Source organism: Dipteris shenzhenensis, chromosome 8 (genome assembly GCF_047967505.1).
Source record: "Dipteris shenzhenensis isolate YYH24624 ecotype China chromosome 8, Dip_SZ_1.0, whole genome shotgun sequence".
NCBI classification, from domain to species: domain Eukaryota; kingdom Viridiplantae; phylum Streptophyta; class Polypodiopsida; order Gleicheniales; family Dipteridaceae; genus Dipteris; species Dipteris shenzhenensis.
In genome coordinates, this window is record NC_141603.1 from 23640223 (window position 1) to 23664484 (window position 24262).

The 24262-nt window shown below is 44.4% G+C and overlaps 1 protein-coding gene across 2 annotated transcripts in view; it reads right to left on the minus strand.

The window, feature by feature from the left end:
• The window catches only part of LOC147899308 (uncharacterized), a 36133-nt gene that overhangs the window by 1815 nt on the left and 10056 nt on the right, over positions 1–24262 (minus strand). For both annotated transcript variants that reach the window (XM_087378060.1, XM_087378059.1), the window contains exons 5-9: positions 5597–5726; positions 5380–5485; positions 789–880; positions 417–486; positions 226–308 (exon numbers count right to left, since the gene is read on the minus strand). In XM_087378060.1, the coding sequence (XP_087234186.1) occupies positions 226–308; positions 417–486; positions 789–880; positions 5380–5485; positions 5597–5726 (481 nt within the window). The remainder of the gene's footprint in view (positions 1–225; positions 309–416; positions 487–788; positions 881–5379; positions 5486–5596; positions 5727–24262) is intronic.

Here is a 24262-nt window from a genome sequence, read left to right on the forward strand (position 1 = left end):
ATACCTACATACAAACATCTCTCTCTCTCTCTCTCTCTCTCTCTCTCTCTCACACACACACACACACACACACGCACACCCACACCCAGATACACAGACATGTGCTCACACACACACACACACACACACACACTCACGCACACACAGAGCATTCATGCCATACATCTGTGCATGCCCGTGTGCATGCCTATTTAGCTATGTATACATGACAGTCAAGAAGGATATTGTATACGCATGCCACCCCGATCACAACTTGTAAGGATTGCTCCTTGTAAATTATTGTGGACAGCCATGGCAGTGCTCACATCCTGCATGTAAAAGAGCATCGGTAAGACTATATCCTTTGTGCACAGCCTTTGTGTGAACATGTGTTGCAAAAACCTAGACTGCATAGATTCCAAAAGGGAGCTACACACCACAAATTCAATAAAGCACACAGTACTCCTTCCTTGCCTTAAGACCTTCATTTGTCGAAAACCTGGCTGGCTGAAAAAGAGTAAAGTCCATATGAGGGACAGGCGAAAAATCAAGTATTGTGTGCAAGCAATTCCTTTCCATCATAAACCCATGTCATTATCTCCTTTCATATTAGAAGTCAAGAGTAAGGCTTCTATTACAGCCTTTTGCAGAAACATTAGACATCCCTTCACCCAAGAAAACCTTTCAGAAACATTAGACATCACTTTACCCAAGCAAAACCTTTCAAACAGCTGTAAGGATCTGTAAACAAACATGCACATCATACCACGATTATTTCTTGTAAACAAAATTTGTATTAACTTGCATACCCACTGAAAAGGCCTCGCAACTCGGCTTCACTTGTGGATTCTCCCAAATTCCCAATGAACAAAGTGTTGCATGGCGGATTATCTTTTGTATTCTGCATAACCAAATTCACAAGTTCAGATATATTTTAAGTGGACGCACATCTCAGGGAACCTCCACAAGTTTCCTTTCCTTGATGCCATGACATAGCATGTGCACACACGTTCACCTTCTTGATGCCATATATAACATGTGTGCATTCCTTGCATTTTCCTAAAAAATTGATATTCTCTAGATCAAGGGCACAGAGGTGCAGAAACAGGAAAGTCCCACCTAAGATAAGAATGGAGACTGGTCCAGGGAGGCAGCAGCACAATAGCTATTGAAGACTACACATTATACATGTTTTAGTGATCGAAGCATGGAGAACTCATCATAAAGTTCCAAAATTTTCCATCTGAAGCTGTTAGAACCTTGGGTCTCCTTGTTAAGTTTACACAACCTACAGAGACTATTGACCCTAGCAAGGCAACACACTTAAAACTTAACAGAAAACTTTGCTTCCCCACAGTAATTTTCAATTCTTGCACGTAAGGACATTTTGTTGCAGTACCCACATCAAACAAGTTCAGCATTCCTATTTTATAAGCACATGCATGCCAAGCAGAACCACAAATGCCTGCACACAAGTGCACCCACAAACATATGCACACAAATCGCTCGGGTGACTCTTGTCAGATGTCCCCCTCTGGCAAAATGTGCTGCTAACCAGCCAGTCCACAACGCACAAGTTGCAGGAGCTGCAACCTTGAGAATGATCTCTGACACTCCACAATATGGTCGAAGAGAAGCTCGATATCAGCAGGGATGTTGATATGCACAGAGGACAATGAACCAACATTTCTGTCGAAACTGGAGCCAGAAAATGCAGGCATCCCATCTCGCTAAGGAATTGGCAGCGTCAGCTCTCAAGGAAAGTAGTCCCCCTTGCAGCAGGTGTATGATAAATCATTGCATACATTCCCTTTTCCTTGGGATGATGGATAATCATTGTATGCATCCCTTTGCTGTTACGTCACTTTAAATTATTGCACAGAGGCAGGCTACAATATTGCAAATTGACTGCTCCCTATGTATATAGAAAAGAATCTTGCACCGCTTTGTTTAATTGTGACTGCTATGTCCTTAAGCAGTCCTTATGTAAAGCAATTACTACTATGTCGACTGTATAATTTAGTGACTAGTACATCACTATGTTGGTATAATCTCAGTGACTGCTATGCCCAATATAATAGAAGTAGCTAGTATGTCACTCTACATACCAGTGACTGCAATGTCGCCTATGCCTGATACAGTGAAGACAGCTGTGTTGCAGACGCTTTATAGCAGTGATTCTAGAACTTGAGCATGTTGGTTAATCATAATATGCATCCCCTTTTCCTCGGGATGATGGATGGAGGACACTTGCAAAGTCAACGTCAACTCCTGCAGTCTTTCCGAAAATCGATAGGATATTCATTGGCAAAGGACACAAATAATTGGTGGACAAGATGAGCATCAGACGATTAACCCAAAACAGCCAGAATTCAGTATCAGACACAATGGCAACTCGAACTTTGGGGACCGACCCTTTCAAGAGGTGCAGCAGGACCACGGTTGTTACGACAAGCTTTAATTATGAGTGTCTTAGAAATGTTCCTTTTTTATACAAAATCCATAATAGTTTATATATATAAATATAAATGCGTAGATTTCATGTATAAATTGCAATGTACACACAGATACATAAACTTTAAAACATCAAGATGTAGAATTATATCGAAAATTGACAATAGCCCTATAACTTACAAAGATTGAAGCTTCAGGCCTTTGACGTTTAAAGTCTAAATATCAGGATTTGGTGTCGAGCGACTGCCATTCATGCTTAATCACATGACATTTTAAAGTACAGTCTAGACTCTTGACAAAACTAACAATATCTAATCTAGATCATGATCTAGAATTTAGGGCCCCTAAAGCTTTTGTTGTTAAAAAATATTGCAAATTTTGAAAAAGTGAAACACAAATCCAAAAACTTGTTCATTGACTTGTGCCATTTCTTAAGCACCACGTATCTTATGGTTGCGCACACTATAGCTCACCAACCCAAATTAGGACCCTAGAGACCAAGCACATGTCATCCTTTTAGTAGACTGATAGCTAATCCATCTCCCTTCAGCCATTTGAAGACCCTCAAGAGAGATGTTGATGCAACTGACTATGATCCAGCCAGTGGCAAAGAAAGATCTCATGTGGCACCGCGTGGTCCTCCCAAGTCCTTGGCTAAGGTAGATATGCAAGGATGGCCCATGGTCAATAAAGCCTAGATCATAGTTACCCAAGACATGAACCTTCTTCAAAACGCCAACCTCTCCAGAAGGGAATGGGACTTCCAAGGGGATAAGAACAACAATAGGAACACCACAACACCAATGGTGGAAGAATAGAGGAGGAAGGAATCTAGAGAATACATATAAAATAACGATGATGGGTTGTAAAATACGATGATGGGTTGTAAATGGCATACAAAAACAAGGCAACTAGGAAAGGCTCTCAAAGGCAAGCAATTAGCATCAAGCTGTACACTCGGCTCCTACAAATTTAGAAAGTATCATTTCGTTACTAGTCCCTATGGAATGGCCTCCCAAGACATTCCCTAGTTGTTCTGATGTTTAACTTTCCCTAAGCATTCCCAGTGGTCATCCTAAGCAAAACAACACTCCCATGTCCATATGAAGGGAATGGTGTTCTGTGGTAACTATGGCCTAGATACCTTATATGAGATCATTCCTATAGAGGTGTCAAGTAACACAATGCATTTGGAGACACTTGTCGCTCATTCGTTTAGTGAGCTCTGTGTGTGTGTGTGCATGCGTGTGCGTGCATCAAGTGCGTGCGTGCATGCGTGTGTGATGTGGTTCCCTTACAACAGTTTTTACACGCAAACAATCTCACTGTGGAGGATATCCTACTGGATGCTTCCCCTAGTGACTTGTAAACTTTTTTACTTTTTCTAGTTTTTAGTTCATCTCTTGGTTTTTCCCAGGGGTCTACTTGTAATCCCTTTACTTTTGTACTTCATGGTGGGTTTTCACCTCTTCTGAGGTTTCCCACAGAGAAATATAAGATTTCACTTTTCTTTAAAATGTGTGTGTGTGTGTGTGTGTTTTTTTAAATTCTTAGTGCTCGTCAGATAGATTCCTCTCTCCTTGTCTTATATTGCATGTTCCCTCTTTGGGAACTGCTTCTTGTAATATCAACAAACATGGATTTCACCAAAAAAAAAAAGTGTGTATGGGTTCACACACACACACACGCACACACATAAATGTATATATATGTATGTATACATATATATACATACATACATAGTTGTTTCCATACGTTACCATACGCATACAACATATGGGTACGGAAGTATGATTGGAGTGTGGATCAGCCCTTGGGGCTGAATCACACGTGACCCTAATTTTTTAACCAAAAAAAACAAGAAAATATACATTGTACACATTTAATTGATAGAGAGCTACAAAACTTTCAACTTCAAACTTCAAATTTCAAACTTGTATTACTTTTTAAGTGAAGAAATTGATTTTAAAATGCTTTCATAAAGGTATGGGAACGCCGCTTTTCCCCCAAAAAAAAGCCAAGTATGATTGGCCATACCATACGTTTACGAAATAATTATTTCATACGCGTATGGTTCAGCCAACCATTCGAGTACGGAACCAACTATGCATACGTACATGCATGCATGCATGTATGTATGTATATATGTATGTATGCATGGATGGTATGGACTCTGGAGTATGTATGTATATGGGCTCACAAAGACCTGGAAATCGTCGTCACCCAACACCCACGAAACAACCCCTCTCACATGCTAGAGCACAATGGGTAGCTGGCGTCATGCCTAGCACCTTTGGATGGCTCAATGTAGCCTTGTGATGGACCCATAGCTTAGACAGAGATTTCTTAGACTCGCCTGCAGCAGGAAGTATTTCAGTAAAGCAACATTGCAATTTTGGATCATGTAAAGACAAGATAAAACCCATCCTATATCAAAAGCTCGCCTATAGTGGCCACCTACAGACTTGCCCACCACAAATGGCACACATTGGCACCACTAAAAGAAATAGTGAGCTATATTGTTCATGTTGTAATAATAATGCTTAAAACAACCAAAGACACCAATTCTATTCCCAAGCCTTCATGATGATCCTTTCATGTGTGTGTGTGTGCGCGCACACACACACACACAATATATATATATATATATACACATACACACACACACACACACACATATATATATGCATAGAGAGAGAGAGAGAATCCAGTAACAGTTGTGCGTTCTTAATAGTATAAAAATGTGCCTAAGTGAATTCCGTTACCTGAAACACAATACGTTCCAAATAATTTGGCAGCAAAGAGGCCAGAATAGTCTGCCTTCCATTATGTTTATGTCTATGTGTTCTTCTTTAACTATAACAGTTTATCTCTGTCTGGTAAGAAGAGATCAAAGTAAGTTTCTTTCCAGTAGAATAAAATATATATACATTTTTATGCATTCACCTGGACAGGAGCATATCCTGCTGGCGCTACTGGTGGCACAATGGGCTGAGCAACAGGTTGGACTGAAGCAATGCCATATCCGCCATAAGGATCATATGATATGTAGCTGCAAAGGCACGCATGAGCAATTATCCACATCAGGGGAGCTGCGATATTATGAATTCCCAACTCTTGTGCATTTGGCAAGTTGCATGGTCACAACACAAAAACATTCTACCTTTGAGGACCCCAATTAGTTGGAGCTGCAGCAGCAAAGGCACCAGGAGGTGCATATGGAGAGGGTGTGTAGTCTCCACCAGTGCGGAGCCTTTTACTTTGGTCAAAAGGCGGTGTTTCTGCATTAACACCTGTCACACATATTTCACAAGGAGGAAGAGCTTGTCAAAATATTAATCATCGAAATACAAGTTAAAAAAGACTAAAGAGAACTTTTGCACAACGTTTGCACTATAGTTTTCAGTCACAACTTCAGTTGAAGATGTAGACATATAGGGCCATCGAAAGACATATTTAGTAGAATGCACAACGATGTCAATCTCCATTCAAACAGGAACAGGTGTTGTAGCTTCCATTGCAACCCGCTGCTTCACAAAGTTAACATCCAATTCTGAGAACTGGCACTTTTCAGAAGGGAGAAGTCTAACAAAAGAAACAAAACTATCTAAGATTCTCAAGACTTGCTTTGCCAAAGTGGTATCAACAAAGTATGGGTTTATTTGCAAAAGAACCACTCATACAGGTGATAATATATTTCACAAGTAAGATTTAGGGGGGACAAGTGTGAATGAACATGAGTGTGAGTGTGTGTGTTTTAATAAACTTGCTTGGGGGCACTAATGTAGCTTGGGGTACTGAGGTTAAGAATTAAAAAATAAAGTAAGCTAAAAAATAAGGGAGGAATTTTTTTAAAAACAAGACTAACTATTTAGGGGGGGATGGAAGTTTGGCCACTATAAGAGTAGTGAGTTAATAGGGGGGGGGGAAAGAAATGTGGAGGGAGGGGGGGTGGATGAGTTAAAAGCAAGTAAATTTTGTGTGTGAGTTTATTAACCAAAACATAAAAAATAAAGGATTTGAAAAAGTTAAATATTGTGTATGTGTGTAGTAGTATAAAAAAAAGGCATGTCATCGTATCTCCCTAATGCATCCAAAGAGCTCAAGAAGATTGCATTGAGTGCTTTGTCTGCCTAGACTGAGCATCGCACAACTTTATCTAGACTCGATCATAGCACTTAGAAAGTGTCATCCTGCTTCAACATGTATCCACTTGTTTGGTACTATTTCTTTTTGTTTTTCAATAGTATGCTTATTAAGAAATGAAATGTTTTCCTACTGTTCAGTTACGGACAATGGGGACTAGGTCTAGCATTTGAGGGTGGACCCCCTTGCTTGGGCTTATGGGCATTAGTGACCCACAAGAGTGATGGCCTCTCTTTGAGAGGAACATCTAGGAACCACACCCCACCTGAGTACCCAAACATGGGACCAATCAAATGCACAGATTGCGTACCGACCTAGGAACCATTCAAGAGAATGTTCCCTGAGCTTTGGGTGTGGGCCTGGCAGCATGCCAAGAGTAATGGAGATACAAGATAAGACGACAAACAAATGAGCTCAGTATGGCTCAATTATGACCTTAGAGTACGTCAATAGATAGTCTAAGCTGTTAGGAACCCATGGGTGCGATCAGAATTAAATTCTGACAACTTTGAAATTTTAGGGTTTTTGGGAGTGACGTGGCAACTGACACGTGGCAGACTGCCACATGGAATCTGAGCTGGCAGGTCAGTCCACCTGTCCCACACATGTGGCAGCATGCATGGCAAGTGACAGGGCATGCAGGCCAAGTGTTTGGCCCCAAATCTAGTAGATTTGGGGCAGGTTGTGGGCTGTCCTCTTTGGGACTGCAGCCCACCAAAAATCTGGGACAAGTGTCCACCTTCCACTCTAGGCCTAAGGGGGGGCTGAGCCTATAAAAGAAGGCCTCTCCCCTTCATTCCACACATGAAAATTTCGTCACTTTTCTTCTCCCTCCTTTTGGATGATGCTACAGAACCTCTCCAGCTCCTTGGGTGCAGCCAGCTTCTCCCCAGGCCATTCTCTCACCTCAGCAGCACTTTCTCTCTCTACAACAGCACATTCTCTCTCTACAGTTCCAGCCCCTCCTCTCTAGAAATCTGCCCCCTCTCAGCTCTTGTGGAACAGCAGCAGCATCCTTTCTCCTTCACCTAGCCTGGAGCAGCCACAGCCCCTTTCTCTCTCCTGCTGCAGTCTTTCTCTCTCTACTGCAGAATTTCTCTCTCTACTGTTCCAGCCCATTTCCCTTGCAGAAATCTGCCTTTCTGTGCACCTCTGGAACAGCAGCAGCTCCTCTCTTACATCTCCTCCCTTGGGATCAGCATTGGCACTCTCTCTCTACAGCTATCACTCCATAAAAGATTTCTCTCTCTAACCTACAGGCTGTTTTGTAACCTGTTCTCATTCCAGCCCCATTTCCACACTCTCCTCACCCAAGGTAGCTTCAGAGGCATCAAGGACTTCATCTACAAAAGGGTCAAGTCACGAAGGGAGCCTATATTGTCAAGTTTATCTCACTTACAGCACTATTTCATGTTGTTTCTACTATCTTTCTAGAAACTAGTGCTTGTCTCTAATGTTGGATGTAAGTGGTGACTGTTGCAGGCTTCTTCCTTGTGGATAAGGCAAGCCAAGAGCTGAAACCTGAGCTTGGAGTCCTCCTTTCTGTTGTCTACCTTGTACATATGCTCTTGAGTCTTGTATCTAGGTCCTAGGTTTTCACTGAGTTCATCAGTTTGGAAGGTGCATTGCACCTTGGTCTTGTATCTCCATTTTCAAGAATAAAGTGAGCCTGGATAAGGGGGGGGGGGGCCGTCTTGGCCCCTCAATCATATTGCATTCTCCAATGATGTCACTTTGTGTTTAAGCTGTATAAGTCTTAATTCCAGCTTAATTGCAAACTCTTAAGTTCAAGTATATGTGTTTGGCAACTCGCAATCATCTCATTCAAATGCCTCTGCAAAATCCGTTGTTTGAAGTGATAGAAAGCACCGAGTAGTTTACATTGGTATCAGAGCTTAGGCAGTGGTCCTGTACTCTGTGCTTTCTCTTGTTGAGTCTCTCCTTCATTGAGTCATCTTGTCATCATGGCAGCCAATGGACCTGACCCTCCTCCTAACCTGCATGAGTTGAGTGCTCTCTTGGCAAACATTGCTCAACAGGTTCAAGTGTTGGAAGGCAGCCAAGCAGAAATTCATGACATAGGGCCCCAATCCCAAGGAAGAGGCCGTGCGGACAACACCAACTCCAACAAGGAGGGAAGATCATCCTCTTCTTCCCCTCCTCGAGGTAGACGGCGTCGTCGGAGTCCATCTCCTTCGATACGTCCACGGAGACGAAGGTATGCAAAGCATAAGGTACCTCTTGGAGATAAGCTCTTCAAGTTTATCAAGTACAAGGGAGAGGACAAGCCCGAGGTCTTGCTGGCCTGGATCCGAGACCTCGAGTATTTCTTTGAGGGGGACAAGTACGAAGACAAGGCGAAGATCCGGTTTGCCGTCCTGCACATGCAAGACCGTGCTTCACTCTGGTGGGCAGCTATGGTCAACACTGGACAGCAAGCCCACACCTGAAAGCACTTCAAGAAGAACTTGATGAGGCACTTCCTGCCTAAGGAGTTTAAGAGAGATACAATGGTGCAGTGGGACATCCTCCGCCAACGCCAAGAAGAGAAAGTCAATGAGTATGTTGATCGTTTTTGGGATACTTTGTTAAAAGTTCAAGCATTCGGTAGGAAGGATAAAAAAGAGCAGCAAAGGAAGTTATTTGCTGGCCTACGGTATATCGTTCAGCATGAGGTGGACATTGCCACTCCTACTTCTCTCGAAGGCACCATCAACATCGCCTTGAAGGTGGAGAAGAAACAATCTTTCTCCAACAAGCGGAATGGCAGCAACAACAAGCGGAAGTCCCAGGAAACCTCTTCCAAGGAACAAAAGGGTAAGGAGACAGCAAAGGACGCACCAAAAGAGCAAAAGTCAGCCAGCCAGCCTCCTTCGAAGAAAGCAGCCCGCACTTTCAGCTCATTGTCTCCACAACGGAAGCAAAAGTATTACTCCGAAGGGCGGTGTTTCAAGTGTGGCGATCGAGGCCACAACTTCTACGAATGCCCTCAAGCTGCCAAAAACAGCAGCAACAAAGAAGCAGCCCTCAAAAAGCCAGTTTTGGTAGTTAACAAGGTGGAAGCACCTCCAGAAAAGGGAGCTGTAAACGACACCCATAGTTTGTTGAAAACATGGGGTCAGGTAAAGGATCAATCCGCTTTGTTTTTGTTTGATAGTGGAGCTACTCACAACTTTATTTCTCATGAGATGGCACAGAACCTCGGGATAGCCCCAGAGGATAAAGGAGAAGCCTTGGAGGCAACTGCAACCTTCAAGAACCAAGAAGAGAAGGTGTACCCCATCATCGGCAAGCTTCGGGTACACATCCAGAGGTACTTGGATCATCTACCCTTCATGGTGGCACCACTTCAAGGATCAGATGTAATTCTCGGCATGCCCTGGCATAAGCAAGTCAACCCCCGAATCGATTATGTGAAGAATATTCTAACCCTCCAACATAAGGGTAGAGATGTGAGCATTACAGCGGGAGTTTCAGGAAACACCATTCCTATGGTAAGTCATGCACGATCTCCCAATTTGCTTAAGAAAGGAGTATGTTCTTTTCTAGTGTTTGTACGCGATAAGCAACCAAGTGAAGAAAAGTCAGATCCTCTCACAAGAGATAGATTAGATTTCCTTCAGGAATTCTCTAGTTGCTTCTCTCAGGAACTTCCTAGTCACCTCCCTCCTGAGAGACCAGAGGATCACAAAATTGACATAGTTCCAGGGTCTTCACCTCCAAATAGATCCCCATATAGAGTTAGTCAATCTCAACACGATGAAATCTTCAAGCAAGTCCAAGAACTCTTGGACAAGGGATTGATCCAACCCAGTAGTTCTTCTTTTTGCTCTCCTGTCTTACTAGTCCAAAAGAAGGATAAAACCTTCAGGATGTGCATAGACTATAGAGCCTTAAACAAACAAACGGTTAAGAATCGTTTCCCAATTCCTCGTATAGACGATATCTTTGATCGTTTAGGAGGATTTGAAATTTTCAGCCGCATAGATCTTAAGAGTGGCTACCATCAGGTATGAGTTGTACCTGAGGACATTCATAAAACAGCCTTCCGAACCACATTTGGGCTGTATGAATATATGGTAATGCCATTTGGCCTTACTAATGCCCCAGCCACATTCAATCGACTGATGGAACGGTTGTTCAGGAACTATAGACAGTTCACTGCCGTCTTCTTTGATGACATCCTCATTTTCAGCAAGAATGAGGAAGAGCATAAGGAACATCTAAAGATTGTATTTCAAATCTTAGCTGAAAATGCTCTTCACATCAATGAGAAGAAAAGTGAGTTCTTTCTTCCTGAGATTCACTATCTTGGTCACATTATCTCACGAGAAGGTGTCCGTATGGACCCAGCCAAGATACAGACAATTGTAGAGTGGCCTGACTTGAAGAATGCCCATGAGGTAAGGTCTTTTCTAGGCCTATGCTCATATTACCGAAGGTTTATTTGGCATTTTGCTGAACTTGCAGCCCCTCTACATGATCTCACTAAGAAAAATCTGACGTTCAGATGGACCCAAAAAGAAAAGGACTCTTTTAATGCTCTAAAGCATGCCCTGACTACAGCTCCTGTACTTATCATTCCTGACTTAAGGAAACCATTCCTAGTAGCAGCTGATACCAGTGGCGATTGCCTTGGGGCTTCTCTTACCCAAGCTGGTCATGCTGTAGCCTTTGAAAGCCGACGGCTAAGAGATGCTGAACTTCATTATGATATCTATGAAAAAGAACTCTTAGCTGTAATTCATGCTCTCAAACTTTGGAAACATTATCTTTTAGGGATAGATTTTCTTGTAAAAACTGATCATGAAAGTCTTAAATATTTTCTAACTCAACCTCTGATCAGAGAGAGACAAATGAAATGGTCTACCTTTCTGCAATCATTTCATTTTCAGATACAATATACTCCTGGAAAAGAGAATGTAGTGGCTGATGCCCTTTCTCGTAGACCACGGCTTCACCATATTTCAGTTCCCTATCATGATGAGCTAACAGCCCTCAAAGAATTCTATGAGGGAGATGCTGATTTTGCTCAGCCATGGGCACATTTGAAAGATGGAGGCACCCATCATGCCTACCACATCAGGGATGGCTATTTATTCATGGAGAACAAACTATGTATCACAAAGCAGCTTAGATCTAAAGTGATGGAGGAAAGCCATAACCCACCCTATGCTGGTCATAGGGGTATTGTGGCCACTTTTTCAGCCATGGATAAGTTTTTCTACTGGCCTAATATGAAAAAGGACACTGCTGCCTACATTTCAGCTTGTCTCGCATGTCAAAAAGCTAAGTATGAGAGAGGAAAACCCAAGGGTTTACTTCAGCCCCTACCCATTCCTGAGAGACCATGGGAACACATCACCATGGACTTCATTACAGGAATTCCCAGGACCAATCAAAATCATGACATGATTTGGGTGATAGTAGATCGATTCAGCAAGCAAGCCCACTTCATTCCTTGCAGAAAGAATCTCAAGGCACCTGAAGCTGCCCATTTATTTATTAGACACATCTTTAGACACCACGGCATGCCCAAGTCTATAGTATCAGATAGAGACTCAAAGTTCACTAGTAACTTCTGGCAGGCTTTGTTTGAGAACCTTGGAACTCTTCTAAGTTTCTCCTCAGCTTTTCATCCTCAAACGGATGGCCAAACTGAAGTTACGAATAGTACACTCTTGGATTTGCTGAAATTTTATGTGCATGACCAGCAAACCTTTTGGGAGAAATTCCTTCCTCTTGTGGAGTTTGCTTATAACAACACAATTCATTCCTCCACTGGAAAAGTTCCTTTCGAAATTGTATATGGTAGATCTTTACCAACTCCACTCATGCAAACAAAAGAGAAAATCTTTGCCGCTGATCAATTCGTGGAGGACTCAGCTTATGCCACAGTTCAAGCAGCCATTCAAAAGGCACAGGAGAAACAAAGAGCAGCTGCAAATAAAAGACGGAGGGCGTTTGCAGTGAAAGAAGGCCAATGGGTCTTATTGAAATTTGAGAAAGCCCGGTTAAAAACCAAAGTGGGCGAAAAGCACATCTACTTCAAGCTATCCTTTCGATATTATGGTCCTTTTCAGGTGTTGCAGGTAATAAATAATGTCTCAGTCCGATTGAGACTACCAGAGCATTGGAAGATCCACAATGTCTTCCACGTAAGCTTGGTGAAACCCTTCATTGGAGAACCACCTCAAGAGCCCACACTGGACGATGCACCTGAAGTAGAGGACACTGAGATCTTGTTGATCCCAGAGCAAATTATTTTGCATAATTTCACTACAGGCGTCGAGGCACGACTCGCAAAATGTACCTTTTGAAGTTCAAAGGGCTCCCATCCACCGATGCCCAATGGGTGGACAGAGCTACATTTCAGGAGTGTCCTGAAATCCTGGATGCTTATGAGGAAGCATTTCAATTGCGGACAACCCAATGAAAGACGGAGGGAATGTCATCCTGCTTCAACATGTATCCACTTGCTTGGTACTATTTCTTTTTGTTTTTCAATAGTATGCTTATTAAGAAATGAAATGTTTTCCTACTGTTCAGTTACGGACAATGGGGACTAGGTCTAGCATTTGAGGGTGGACCCCCTTGCTTGGGGTTATGGGCATTAGTGACCCACAAGAGTGATGGCCTCTCTTTGAGAGGAACATCTAGGAACCACACCCCACCTGGGTACCCAAACATGGGACCAATCAAATGCACAGATTGCATACCGACCTAGGAACCATTCAAGAGAATGTTCCCTGAGCTTTGGGTGTGGGCCTGGCAGCATGCCAAGAGTAATGGAGATACAAGATAAGACGACAAACAAATGAGCTCAGTATGGCTCAATTATAACCTTAGAGTACGTCAATAGATAGTCTAAGCTGTTAGGAACCCATGGGTGCGATGACAACTTTGAAATTTTAGGGTTTTTGGGAGTGACATGGCAACTGACACGTGGCAGACTGCCACATGGAATCTGAGCTGGCAGGTCAGTCCACCTGTCCCACACATGTGGCAGCATGCATGGCAAGTGGCAGGGCATGCAGGCCAAGTGTTTGGCCCCAAATCTGGTAGATTTGGGACAGGTTGTGGGCTGTCCTCTTTGGGACTGCAGCCCACCAAAAATCTGGGACAAGTGTCCACCTTCCACTCTAGGCCTAGGGGGGGGGCTGAGCCTATAAAAGAAGGCCTCTCCCCTTCATCCCACACATGAAAATTTCGTCACTTTTCTTCTCCCTCCTTTTGGATGATGCTACAGAACCTCTCCAGCTCCTTGGGTGCAGCCAGCTTCTCCCCAGGCCATTCTCTCACCTCAGCAGCACTTTCTCTCTCTACAACAGCACATTCTCTCTCTACAGTTCCAACCCCTCCTCTCTAGAAATCTGCCCCCTCTCAGCTCTTGTGGAACAACAGCAGCATCCTCTCTCCTTCACCTAGCCTGGAGCAGCCACAGCCCCTTTCTCTCTCCTGCTGCAGTCTTTCTCTCTCTACTGCAGAATTTCTCTCTCTACTGTTCCAGCCCATTTCCCTTGCAGAAATCTGCCTTTCTGTGCACCTCTGGAACAGCAGCAGCTCCTCTCTTACATCTCCTCCCTTGGGATCAGCATTGGCACTCTCTCTCTACAGCTATCACTCCATAAAAGATTTCTCTCTCTAACCTACAGGCTGTTTTTGTAAGCTGTTCTCATTCCAGCCCCATTTCCACACTCTCCTCACCCAAGGTAGCTTCAGTGGCATCAAGGACTTCATCTACAAAAGGGTCAAGTCACGAAGGGAGCCTGTATTGTCAAGTTTATCTCACTTACAGCACTATTTCATGTTGTTTCTACTATCTTTCTAGAAACTAGTGCTTGTCTCTAATGTTAGATGTAAGTGGTGATTGTTGCAGGCTTCTTCCTTGTGGATTGGGCAGGCCAAGAGCTGAAACCTGAGCTTGGAGTCCTCCTTTTTGTTGTCTATCTTGTACATATGCTCTTGAGTCTTGTATCTAGGTCCTAGGTTTTCACTGAGTTCATCAGTTTGGAAGGTGCATTGCACCTTGGTCTTGTATCTCCATTTTCAAGAATAAAGTGAGCCTGGATAAGGGGGGGGGGGGCCGTCTTGGCCCCTCAATCATATTGCATTCTCCAATGATGTCACTTTGTGTTTAAGCTGTATAAGTCTTAATTCCAGCTTAATTGCAAACTCTTAAGTTCAAGTATATGTGTTTGGCAACTCGCAATCATCTCATTCAAATGCCTCTGCAAAATCCGTTGTTTGAAGTGATATAAAGCACCGAGTAGTTTACAGAAAGCGTCTAGTTGCTATCCCCTATACCTCTCAATGGAGGCAAGGTTCTCTAGCATGTGCTCCCCCCTCTCCCAAAGGGACTTGGAATGCCCAAGTGCTTGCACTTGAGAGGTCATACTTCTCCTGTAACTATCCTTCGTGTTCCATAATGCCTATCCATCCAAGCTTGACTTATAAACTTTGACTTCCACCTCTTGGTAGAGTGAGTCTCGTAACCTGCGTATTCTTTAGCATAGAGCCTCTTCTCTAGCATAGGACAATAGGGGCTGATGTAACATAGTCGTCCTAGAATCACCTCTCTCCATGGCCTAGTCACCAACATCAAAGTGATCAAGACACTCATCAAACCATTATGTATTTGCTGCCCAAAGGATATTGGGAGTGCGAAAATTCTGACTCACACAAGTGGTCTCTTTCCATATTGAGAAAATAAACTACTCCCACAATTCTCTAACTCCCATAGGTATATCTAAGAAGAAGGCTATCCACGCTTCTCATTTCTAGATTCCATGCAATCCAAGTGCCTTCTCACGCAGGTGGCTCATTCTCTAAAAGATTTCCCCTCTATTATCGACAAGATGGGGCACAAACATCCACAATACCAATCCCAAGCTCCCCAACTTTGAGCAACCTACATTGTTCGGCCCACAATAAGCTCTCCCTAGAGATAAATCAAGAGAAATGCACACTACTCTACTCATCCTCTAAAAACAAAACAGTGTGTAGTTTCAATCTCACGATAGTCACTCATAAGATTGAAAACCATAAACTCCATCACGCATGTTGGCTATGACAAGCAACGGAAGCTCAAAAATGGAAGCAAGAAGGAGAAAAACGAGATGTTGTAATAGATTGCTACAAAAACTGAGAGTGGAGGCTCAAAGGAGAGCCAACATAACAAAACCCTAGGACTTATTGCCCTAACTAGACTAAGTGTCCTAACTAACCTAGATGGTACATAAACTAACTATACCGATAGTCCTAACTGACTATATCTAAGCCTACAAGGCACATACCAAGATATAAGTGGCATCTATGGACAGCCCATGGGATGGCCTACAAACCCTCCTCCATAGTATGGGCTGAAGTATCCTAGACATGGCTCAGGATACTTAAATATCTAATGTCATGGTTTGGGCAGTGCCTATAAAAGGCCCACTCCTTCAGTCATTCCAGCATCCAGTGCAAGACTGAAAGCCTCCTTCCAAGGTGTGCTGTGCACTTAGAGCTGGTTCAGTTTGTGAGAGAGAGTTCCATCAGTTTTCTCCAGCACTTTGCTGAGTTTTGTATTGCTCCCTTGGAGCCATTTTCTGCTCACCTTCCGGTGGATGAATATACTCTCTCTCTCTCCGTTTAAGTTATCTCTGAGTGAGTGTTTATTGCATCTGTGATCATCTATCTGAGTTGAGTGTGTGGAAGAGTTGGAGAGACCTTGGGTGGAGGTTTGAGTGATTCATTCCCTCCTATTCTCTAACATGGTATCAGAGCCATAGGCTCTCAACTCTTCTTCATCAAAGCACTCTCTGAAGGAAGGAGTCCCTTGGCAGAAAGGTGATTCTGTTTTCAGCTCAGGCTAGCACGGGAGGTCAGTACATTTTTTTGCTTCAGTTTTTTCAATTTGCTATTCACCGAGATGGATCAGCGTTCAAAAGCCTCTACACCATTGCTCGTCCTTCCTCCTTCTCCAGTCATCTTCCTTCTTCATTTATTCCCAATTTTGATGAAGCTGGAAAGCTCGATGGGACGAACTATCCAATCTGGAAAGTCAAGATTCGAAGCCATCTGTTGGCACGGAAGCTGTGGAAGATAGTGATTGGGACCGAGGAGAAGCCGGAGGACATTGTGGACAAAAGAGGTGAAGTTTTAGTTGAAGCAGATGCGGATGAACTCAGTGCATGGAAGGAGAGGGATGCTCAAGCCTTAGCGATGCTTATTGGCACGACAGCAGATGCTGTGATTCCTCATATCCAGTTAGCAGAGACGTCTTAAGAGGCGTGGGCCATACTGAAGGAGCTGTATGAAACCGATAATACAGCCCGAATCATTACTCTTCAGCATCAGCTTTATAATCTTGATATGAATGAGGGTGATATGACAAAGGTGAAAGTCGTGCAGGACCAGATCGCAACGGTTAGTCAGAAGGTGGACTCGAGTCAATTGGCGTTGCTCACACTCCACAAGTTGCCACGGAGTTTCAAAAGTTTTGTGACTACGGTCACTGCGGGTCAACGGACTAAGCCAATCACCTTTGAGGAGCTTGGCCCACTCCTTACGCAAACCGACGAGAAGGCATTAGTGGCTAAAGACAAGCCTGGAAAAGGCAAGCCACTAATGCTCGAGAGAAACTCTTTACGCAAACCGACGAGAAGGCATTAGTGGCTAAAGACAAGCCAAAGGAGTCCAAGAAGTTAAAGGACACTGACCGCAAGAAGAAAATGAAGTGCTATTACTGTGAAAAGCTTGGCCACTCCGCCAAAGAATGCTGAAAGAAGAAGGCGGATCAGAAGCGGAAGAGAGAAGCCAGGAACAAAGAAGAACCTAAGAATGATTCTGCCAATGTGACGACTGGACAGTTGTTTTTAATCAGTGAGCATTGTTCAGCATATGCAGTCAATGAAGGTAAAGAGGGTTGGTGTCATGTGCACGGATCGGTATCTGACGTGTACTAGGTACACAGAACTAGCTCAGGTTAGCCTGGGGAGGCTTAGAGCTAGGCAGGCTTGATTCTCGGGTTGAGTGGCAAGGGTACGAACTATTTATAGGTCTTCGCTATTTTTGGCGCCGGGGCCCGAGTCTATAAAAGAGGCCCAGGGGGTTCAGTTCTCAGTGTGTGCAGTTGGGAGCAAGTCTCGTTCCCAGGTGCTAGGTCTGATCCTGGATTGTGTCGCGGACGCGCGCCTGCATCTTAGCGTAGCCCAAAGCCCAGTGGCAGATCCAGGGCTTCACCGCGCCACCTGGTGGTATGGGACACCAGGCTGGTTTGGATCTGATTGGGAGTTCGTGCCGGCAGCTCAGCTCGTGGCTCGGGGGGACATCTTCTGATTCGGGATCACATCCCGTAGATGTCACGGTTGGGTGGTGAGCAGCCTGCTCAGTTCTGATGTTGTGTGTGGTTATCTTGCAGATCAGGGGTTTCAGGAGTGCTGGGACGTGTCAGTTGGTATCAGAGCCAACTCCTGAGGTAGGAACTTCTGATGCTAGAAATTTGACGGATTTCTCTTCCAGGTATGCCCTAAAATTCGAGATTTCCTGCTGCGTTTTTGCTGTCTACCTGGGGTAGAAGGGGTGAAGAAATATCTGGAAAAGGAAGAAGAAGAGGAGTGAAATTGGATCGAAAATTCTGAAGGCTATAGAGAGAAGTCTGAGGGAGGAGAAGGAGAGCAGAAAGGAAGGAGAATAGGGCAGGAAATTGACAGCCAGGGAGTAGAGGATGCGGGGTGTAGAGGAAGGGGCGCAGTAGGTGAGGCAGAAGTGGCGGGACAGCCTGTGCAATAGGCTGTCCACAGCCTGCGCAACAGGCTGCGAACAGCCTTGCCTAGGGCTGCGTGCAGTCTGCGTAGGAGGAAGGTGCTTTTTTGCGAAAAAAGCACCCCTCCAAAGTTGGAGGGGCTCAGGTGCTTTTTTCGCAAAAGCACCCCTCCAAAGCTGGAGGGGGCTCAGCCTTTTTTGGAAGCCTAGCTTCCAAATCAGGCAGCCCTGCACCCTATATAGGTGGGGGTTGGGTGCTAGGCAACCCACAAGCAGCCCCAGATTCGAGATCTTACCTCGAATTTCGTGCCAGCCATACTCGCCCTTCAGCCTGCGCCTTATCTCGACTAGCTCCTCTGCTGCAGCCCTCGCCTGCGTCAGCCCAGCGCAGCTCCCAAGCCTTCCGTACCAGCCCGTACAGCTGCAGCGACAGCCGTACAGCCTGTACGGACTGTTTCGCCTGCTCTTGCACTTGCTGCTGCTCCGTACAGCGCCTGCGCCAGCTTCTGCAGCCACCGTACGGACTGCGTCAGCAGCCGTACAGGCCACGTCAGCAGTCCGTACAGCCTCTATTGTTGACTGCGCATCCGGTTGCAGATTCGGGGAGGCACCAGGGCTCGTGGTCTTCCAGATTTCAGCATCTCTTCTATCAGATTTATCTGGGGCGGTTTTCTTCTGTTCCATCTTCCTCCGTGCTTCGTTTCAGTATTTATTTCTCTCCGTTTATAATCAAATCAGTATTCAGCCATGTCTGATGCTCCGAATCCCGAGTTCACTATGGGGGAGCAGGAATTAGATTACACTCCAGTGGGAGAGGATGATCAGGGTCTTTATGATGACCTGATCACTAAGAAAGCCTTCAGTGAGTTCACGACTGCTCTGGATGGTAAATTTGAGCAGGTCAACGCTAATCAATCGGGGTTGACACAGCAACTCCAAGGGATACAAGCCACTTTGACTCTTCTGGCTAGCACGGTTCAGGCACTCACGCATGTGGATGCCATGGCCTCCGTGCTAGGCCCGAATATCACTCCGGATCCCTTTCCAGGTGACCAAAAATCAAGAACAAAGGAGGTGGTTGACACTTGGTTGCACAAGTGGCAAGTACACTTCCAATTTCACCCCTACCCAGATGAGAAAAAGATTCAGCTAGCAGCAGGGTTTATGTCAGGTAAAGCCTTGCTTTGGTGGAAAGAACTTCAGCCTAAGCCTGATACTTGGACAGAATTTGAGGGTATCTTCAGGAAGGAGTTCCTGAAGAAGGAAGATGACTACGATATCGTCGGCAAGCTCAAGGCCCTCGATATGTCAAAATTGAATTTAACTTTCGAAGTTTATCTTCAGAGATTTAGGGATCTGCAAACCAGGGCCACTAAAATGGATCCTGTAACCTTGTTAGGTTTTTTCGTGGATGGTTTGCCAGACTCCTATAAGTTACAGATTAAGAATAACAAGTGCACAACATTGCAGGAGGCCATGACATATGCGCGCATATATGATGATACCATGGCCGGTACCAAGGCAACCACATTTACCGACACGAGTGGAAAGAACAAACGCAAGTTCTTTCAGCATACGACTGGTATTGCGGAGACGAAGTCTACGCACAACGCCTCCAGGAAAAGCTTAACTCCTACCAAGAATGGTAAGGCCCGTTTCCTTCGCACTCTCAGGCTCAAGAAAGAGGGCCGATGTTTCTATTGCGAGGAGCGGGGCCACACGAAGTATGAGTGTCCTAAGCGGAAGACCAAAAGTTGGTCCTAGGACCCAAGCTCCAGGCAGGTCCACGAACCGCAGCCAAGGGAGCCAACCAGGTTACGATGACAGGTATTTCAGTAAATGTCATTACCTGCCCCTTTTCTTGTAATTGTACCTTTAATACTTCGTTGTTTGGTTCCCATGATCTTTTCCGAGTTTATGGAGAAGTTAGGGACCAACAGGTTCACATTCTCTTTGATCCGGGCAGCTCTCACAATTTTGTTAATTACAAATTTGTGCAGAAGATGGGGCTGTCCACAGTACCTAGCGACCACACCTACGAGGTGCAGCTTCCAGCTGGGAAGCAGTTTTGGGATCGCAAGGTTGAAGCGCTTCCCATCCGGATTCAAGCCTACACGGGAGCTCTCACATGTTATGTTATGCATTTAGAGCATGTAGACTTGCTGATCGGGATAGAGTGGTTTAAAACCCACAATATCCAGATTGGATGGACGGAGCATACACTTTCTTTTGTAGACAAAGGCACCCAATTTTGTATTCAGTGTGATAAGATTATCCCTTCTCAGGGGCCTATTGTATCTGCGATGCAGCTTCGGAATATATTGAACACTTCTCATTATGATGTCTATCAGTGTGTTTTGATTCCACTATCTTCATTTATTGTTTCGGTAATTAACAAAAATGAATTAAGTGTATTTGAACGCCGTGAATTGAGAAGGTTGTTAGATAATTTTAAGGATGTATTCCCAGCTCAACTGCCGGAAGGTTTACCTCCAGAAAGGGCAGTAGATCATCGCATAGATTTAGTCCCAGGGGCTCAACCTATCAGTGTACCACCTTATAGGATGAGCCAGGTAGAGGAGGATGAGTTAGCTATCCAGCTTCAGGATTACCTGAATATGGGCTATATCCGCCCAAGTAAATCTCCTTGGGGTGCACCTGTTCTCTTAAGAAAGAAGAAGGATTCTTCCTGGAGAATGTGTATAGATTATAAACGACTAAATAAAGTTACAATTAAGAACCGCTATCCTTTACCTCGTTCTGATGATTTGATAGACCGTTTGGCCGGAGCGAAGTATTTCACTAAGATTGATTTGCGTACGGGTTATCACCAAATCCGTATCTATGCTAAACACATAGATAGGACCGCATTCCGGACTAGGTATGGTCATTACGAGTTCCTCGTATTACCTTTTGGTTTGACCAATGCTCCTGCTACTTTTCAGCAGATGATGAACGATTTGTTCAGAGATTATCTGGGCAAATTTGTTGTAGTGTTCTTAGATGATATCTTGGTATATAGTAAAACGCTTGAGGATCATATAGGACACCTTCGGGTTGTCTTACTTGTTCTAAGACAGCATAAGCTTTATGCCAAGATGAGTAAATGTGACTTCTTTATGAAGGAGATCATTTACTTAGGACACAAGATTTCTTCTGAAGGTATTAGCATTGATCTGGATCGTATCCAGAAGGTTTTAGAATGGCCTATCCCTCAGACTGTGAAACAACTTCGTTCTTTCCTAGGATTTACGGTATTTCTTCGGAAGTCAGTGCGTGATTATTCACATATCACGGCACCATTGACCAACATATTGAAAGGTCGTGGACGCAGGTCTACCCAGCCAATCTCTTGGAATGATGCAATGAACAAGGCTTTTGAAACCTTGAAGTTTTCTATCAAGGAAGCACCCGTTCTTGCATTACCCGATCCTACCCGGCCTTATGTTTTAGAGGCCGATGCGAGTGATTATGCGATTGGGGCAGCTCTATTCCAAGAGGGCAGACCTGTAGCTTTTGAGAGTAAAAAGCTAGACGACACCCAGTATCGTTGGCCCACACTTGAGAAGGAACTTTATGCAGTAGTGTATGCTCTCAAAGTTTGGAGACACTACTTGTATGGTTCAAAGTTCCTTGTATTGACTGATCACCAGTCAATTAAGTATGTGTGTGATGGATCAGAATTGAGAGGAAGGAAAGCTAGATGGGCAGAGTTAATGCAAGATTTTGATTTCGAAATACGTTATCGTAAGGGTTCGTTGAATAGTGTGGCGGATGCCTTAAGTCGGGTTAAGTTTGTAAATGCTTTGTCATTTACGGAAATATCCTCAGACCTATTTCAATCCTTGAGAGGGCTATACGCAACTGATAGTCATTTCAGTTCTTATTGGCAGAGAGTCCAGGATGGGAGCTCCATGGTTGACCAGGACTCAGGGATTGTGCCACCTAGGATACAGGCGGTGGGAGGTCAGTGGATGATTAGGAACGGCTTGCTGTTCCGGAATGAAAAGATTTGTGTGCCTGATGTTCTGGACCTAAAATCCAAGATTCTCTGGGAGTGTCATGATGCTCCTAGTGCGGGACATCCAGGTATACATAGGACTCTGTCTCTTGTGAAGCATACCTTTTATTGGCCTAAGATGCGTGCATTTATAGAGAACTATGTGGTAGGTTGCCGAGTTTGTCAGGTTACTAAGGCTGAACGCCTTAGAAGCGCGGGCTTATTACAGCCATTACAGATTCCAGGTAATAAATGGGAAAGTATTTCCATGGATTTTATTACTGGTTTACCTCGAACGCGCAAGGGTCATGACTCTATTTGGGTCATAGTCGACCGTTTGACAAAAATGGCTAGATTCTTACCTACAAGAACAACTATTTCAGCTGTTCAATTGGCTCACGAGTTTGTGGACCACTTGTTCAAGCTGTATGGTTTGCCATCTGACATAGTCAGTGACAGGGACTCAAAGTTTACAAGTAACTTTTGGACACTTGTATTTGAGAAGTTAGAAACTACTCTAAGTATGAGTTCCTCGGATCATGCACAATCTGATGGAAGTACAGAAAAGGTCAACCAGTTGGTTGAGGACATGCTTCGGGCATATGTATCTAAGAGACAGTCTTCATGGGAAGATTATCTACCCATGATTGAATTTGCTTACAACAGTGCAAAGCATTCAAGTACAGGTTATAGTCCTTTTATGCTTATGTACGGGTTTCAACCTAAGTCACCAGTTATGGTTGGATTAAAAGGGATTCAAAATGATGCTGCTAAGAACTTCTTGCAAGACATGCAGGAAATGTTGCAGTTTGCCAAGGAGTCTATTAGAAGTGCCCAAGATCGGGACAGATTTTATGCTAATAGACATCGTTCACCTAGAGAGTTCTCTGAAGGAACGATGGTATATTTGAGAATTCCTAAGGAATCCAAGAGCCTAAGTACTGGTTTGGTTCCGAAATTATCCCCCAGATACTGTGGCCCATTCAAGGTCATTAAAAGAATTGGACCAGTTGCATATTGACTAGAATTGCCTCCTGATGTTAAAGTACATCCAGTCTTTCATGTCAGTAGACTGAAAGAAGTATTGGGTGCAGATGATCAAATTGTGTCTCCTCATGAGATTATAGAAGTTACAGATTTAACTTTTATTCCTCACGAACCTGAATCTATTCTTGAATTCCGTGAAAGACAGATTCGAAATCGTACTATCACAGAATACAAGATTAAGTGGAAGGATCGTGTTGAGGAGGATGCAACATGGGAGACATTACAAAACCTCCAAAGAACATTTCCGGGTTTTTTACCGAACTCAGGAGTGAGTTCTTAGAGGAGGGGGAGTATGTCATGTGCACGGATCGGTATCTGACGTGTACTAGGTACACAGAACTAGCTCAGGTTAGCCTGGGGAGGCTTAGAGCTAGGCAGGCTTGATTCTCGGGTTGAGTGGCAAGGGTACGAACTATTTATAGGTCTTCGCTATTTTTGGCGCCGGGGCCCGAGTCTATAAAAGAGGCCCAGGGGGTTCAGTTCTCAGTGTGCAGTTGGGAGCAAGTCTCGTTCCCAGGTGCTAGGTCTGATCCTGGATTGTGTCGCGGACGCGCGCCTGCATCTTAGCGTAGCCCAAGGCCCAGTGGCAGATCCAGGGCTTCACCGCGCCACCTGGTGGTATGGGACACCAGGCTAGTTTGGATCTGATTGGGAGTTCGTGCCGGCAGCTCAGCTCGTGGCTCGGGGGGACATCTTCTGATTCGAGATCACATCCCGTAGATGTCACGGTTGGGTGGTGAGCAGCCTGCTCAGTTCTGATGTTGTGTGTGGTTATCTTGCAGATCAGGGGTTTCAGGAGTGCTGGGACGTGTCAGTTGGTATGTTGACAGCGGAGCTTCCAAGCACATGTCCAACAGAAGGACTTGGTTCAAAACCATGGAAAGTACA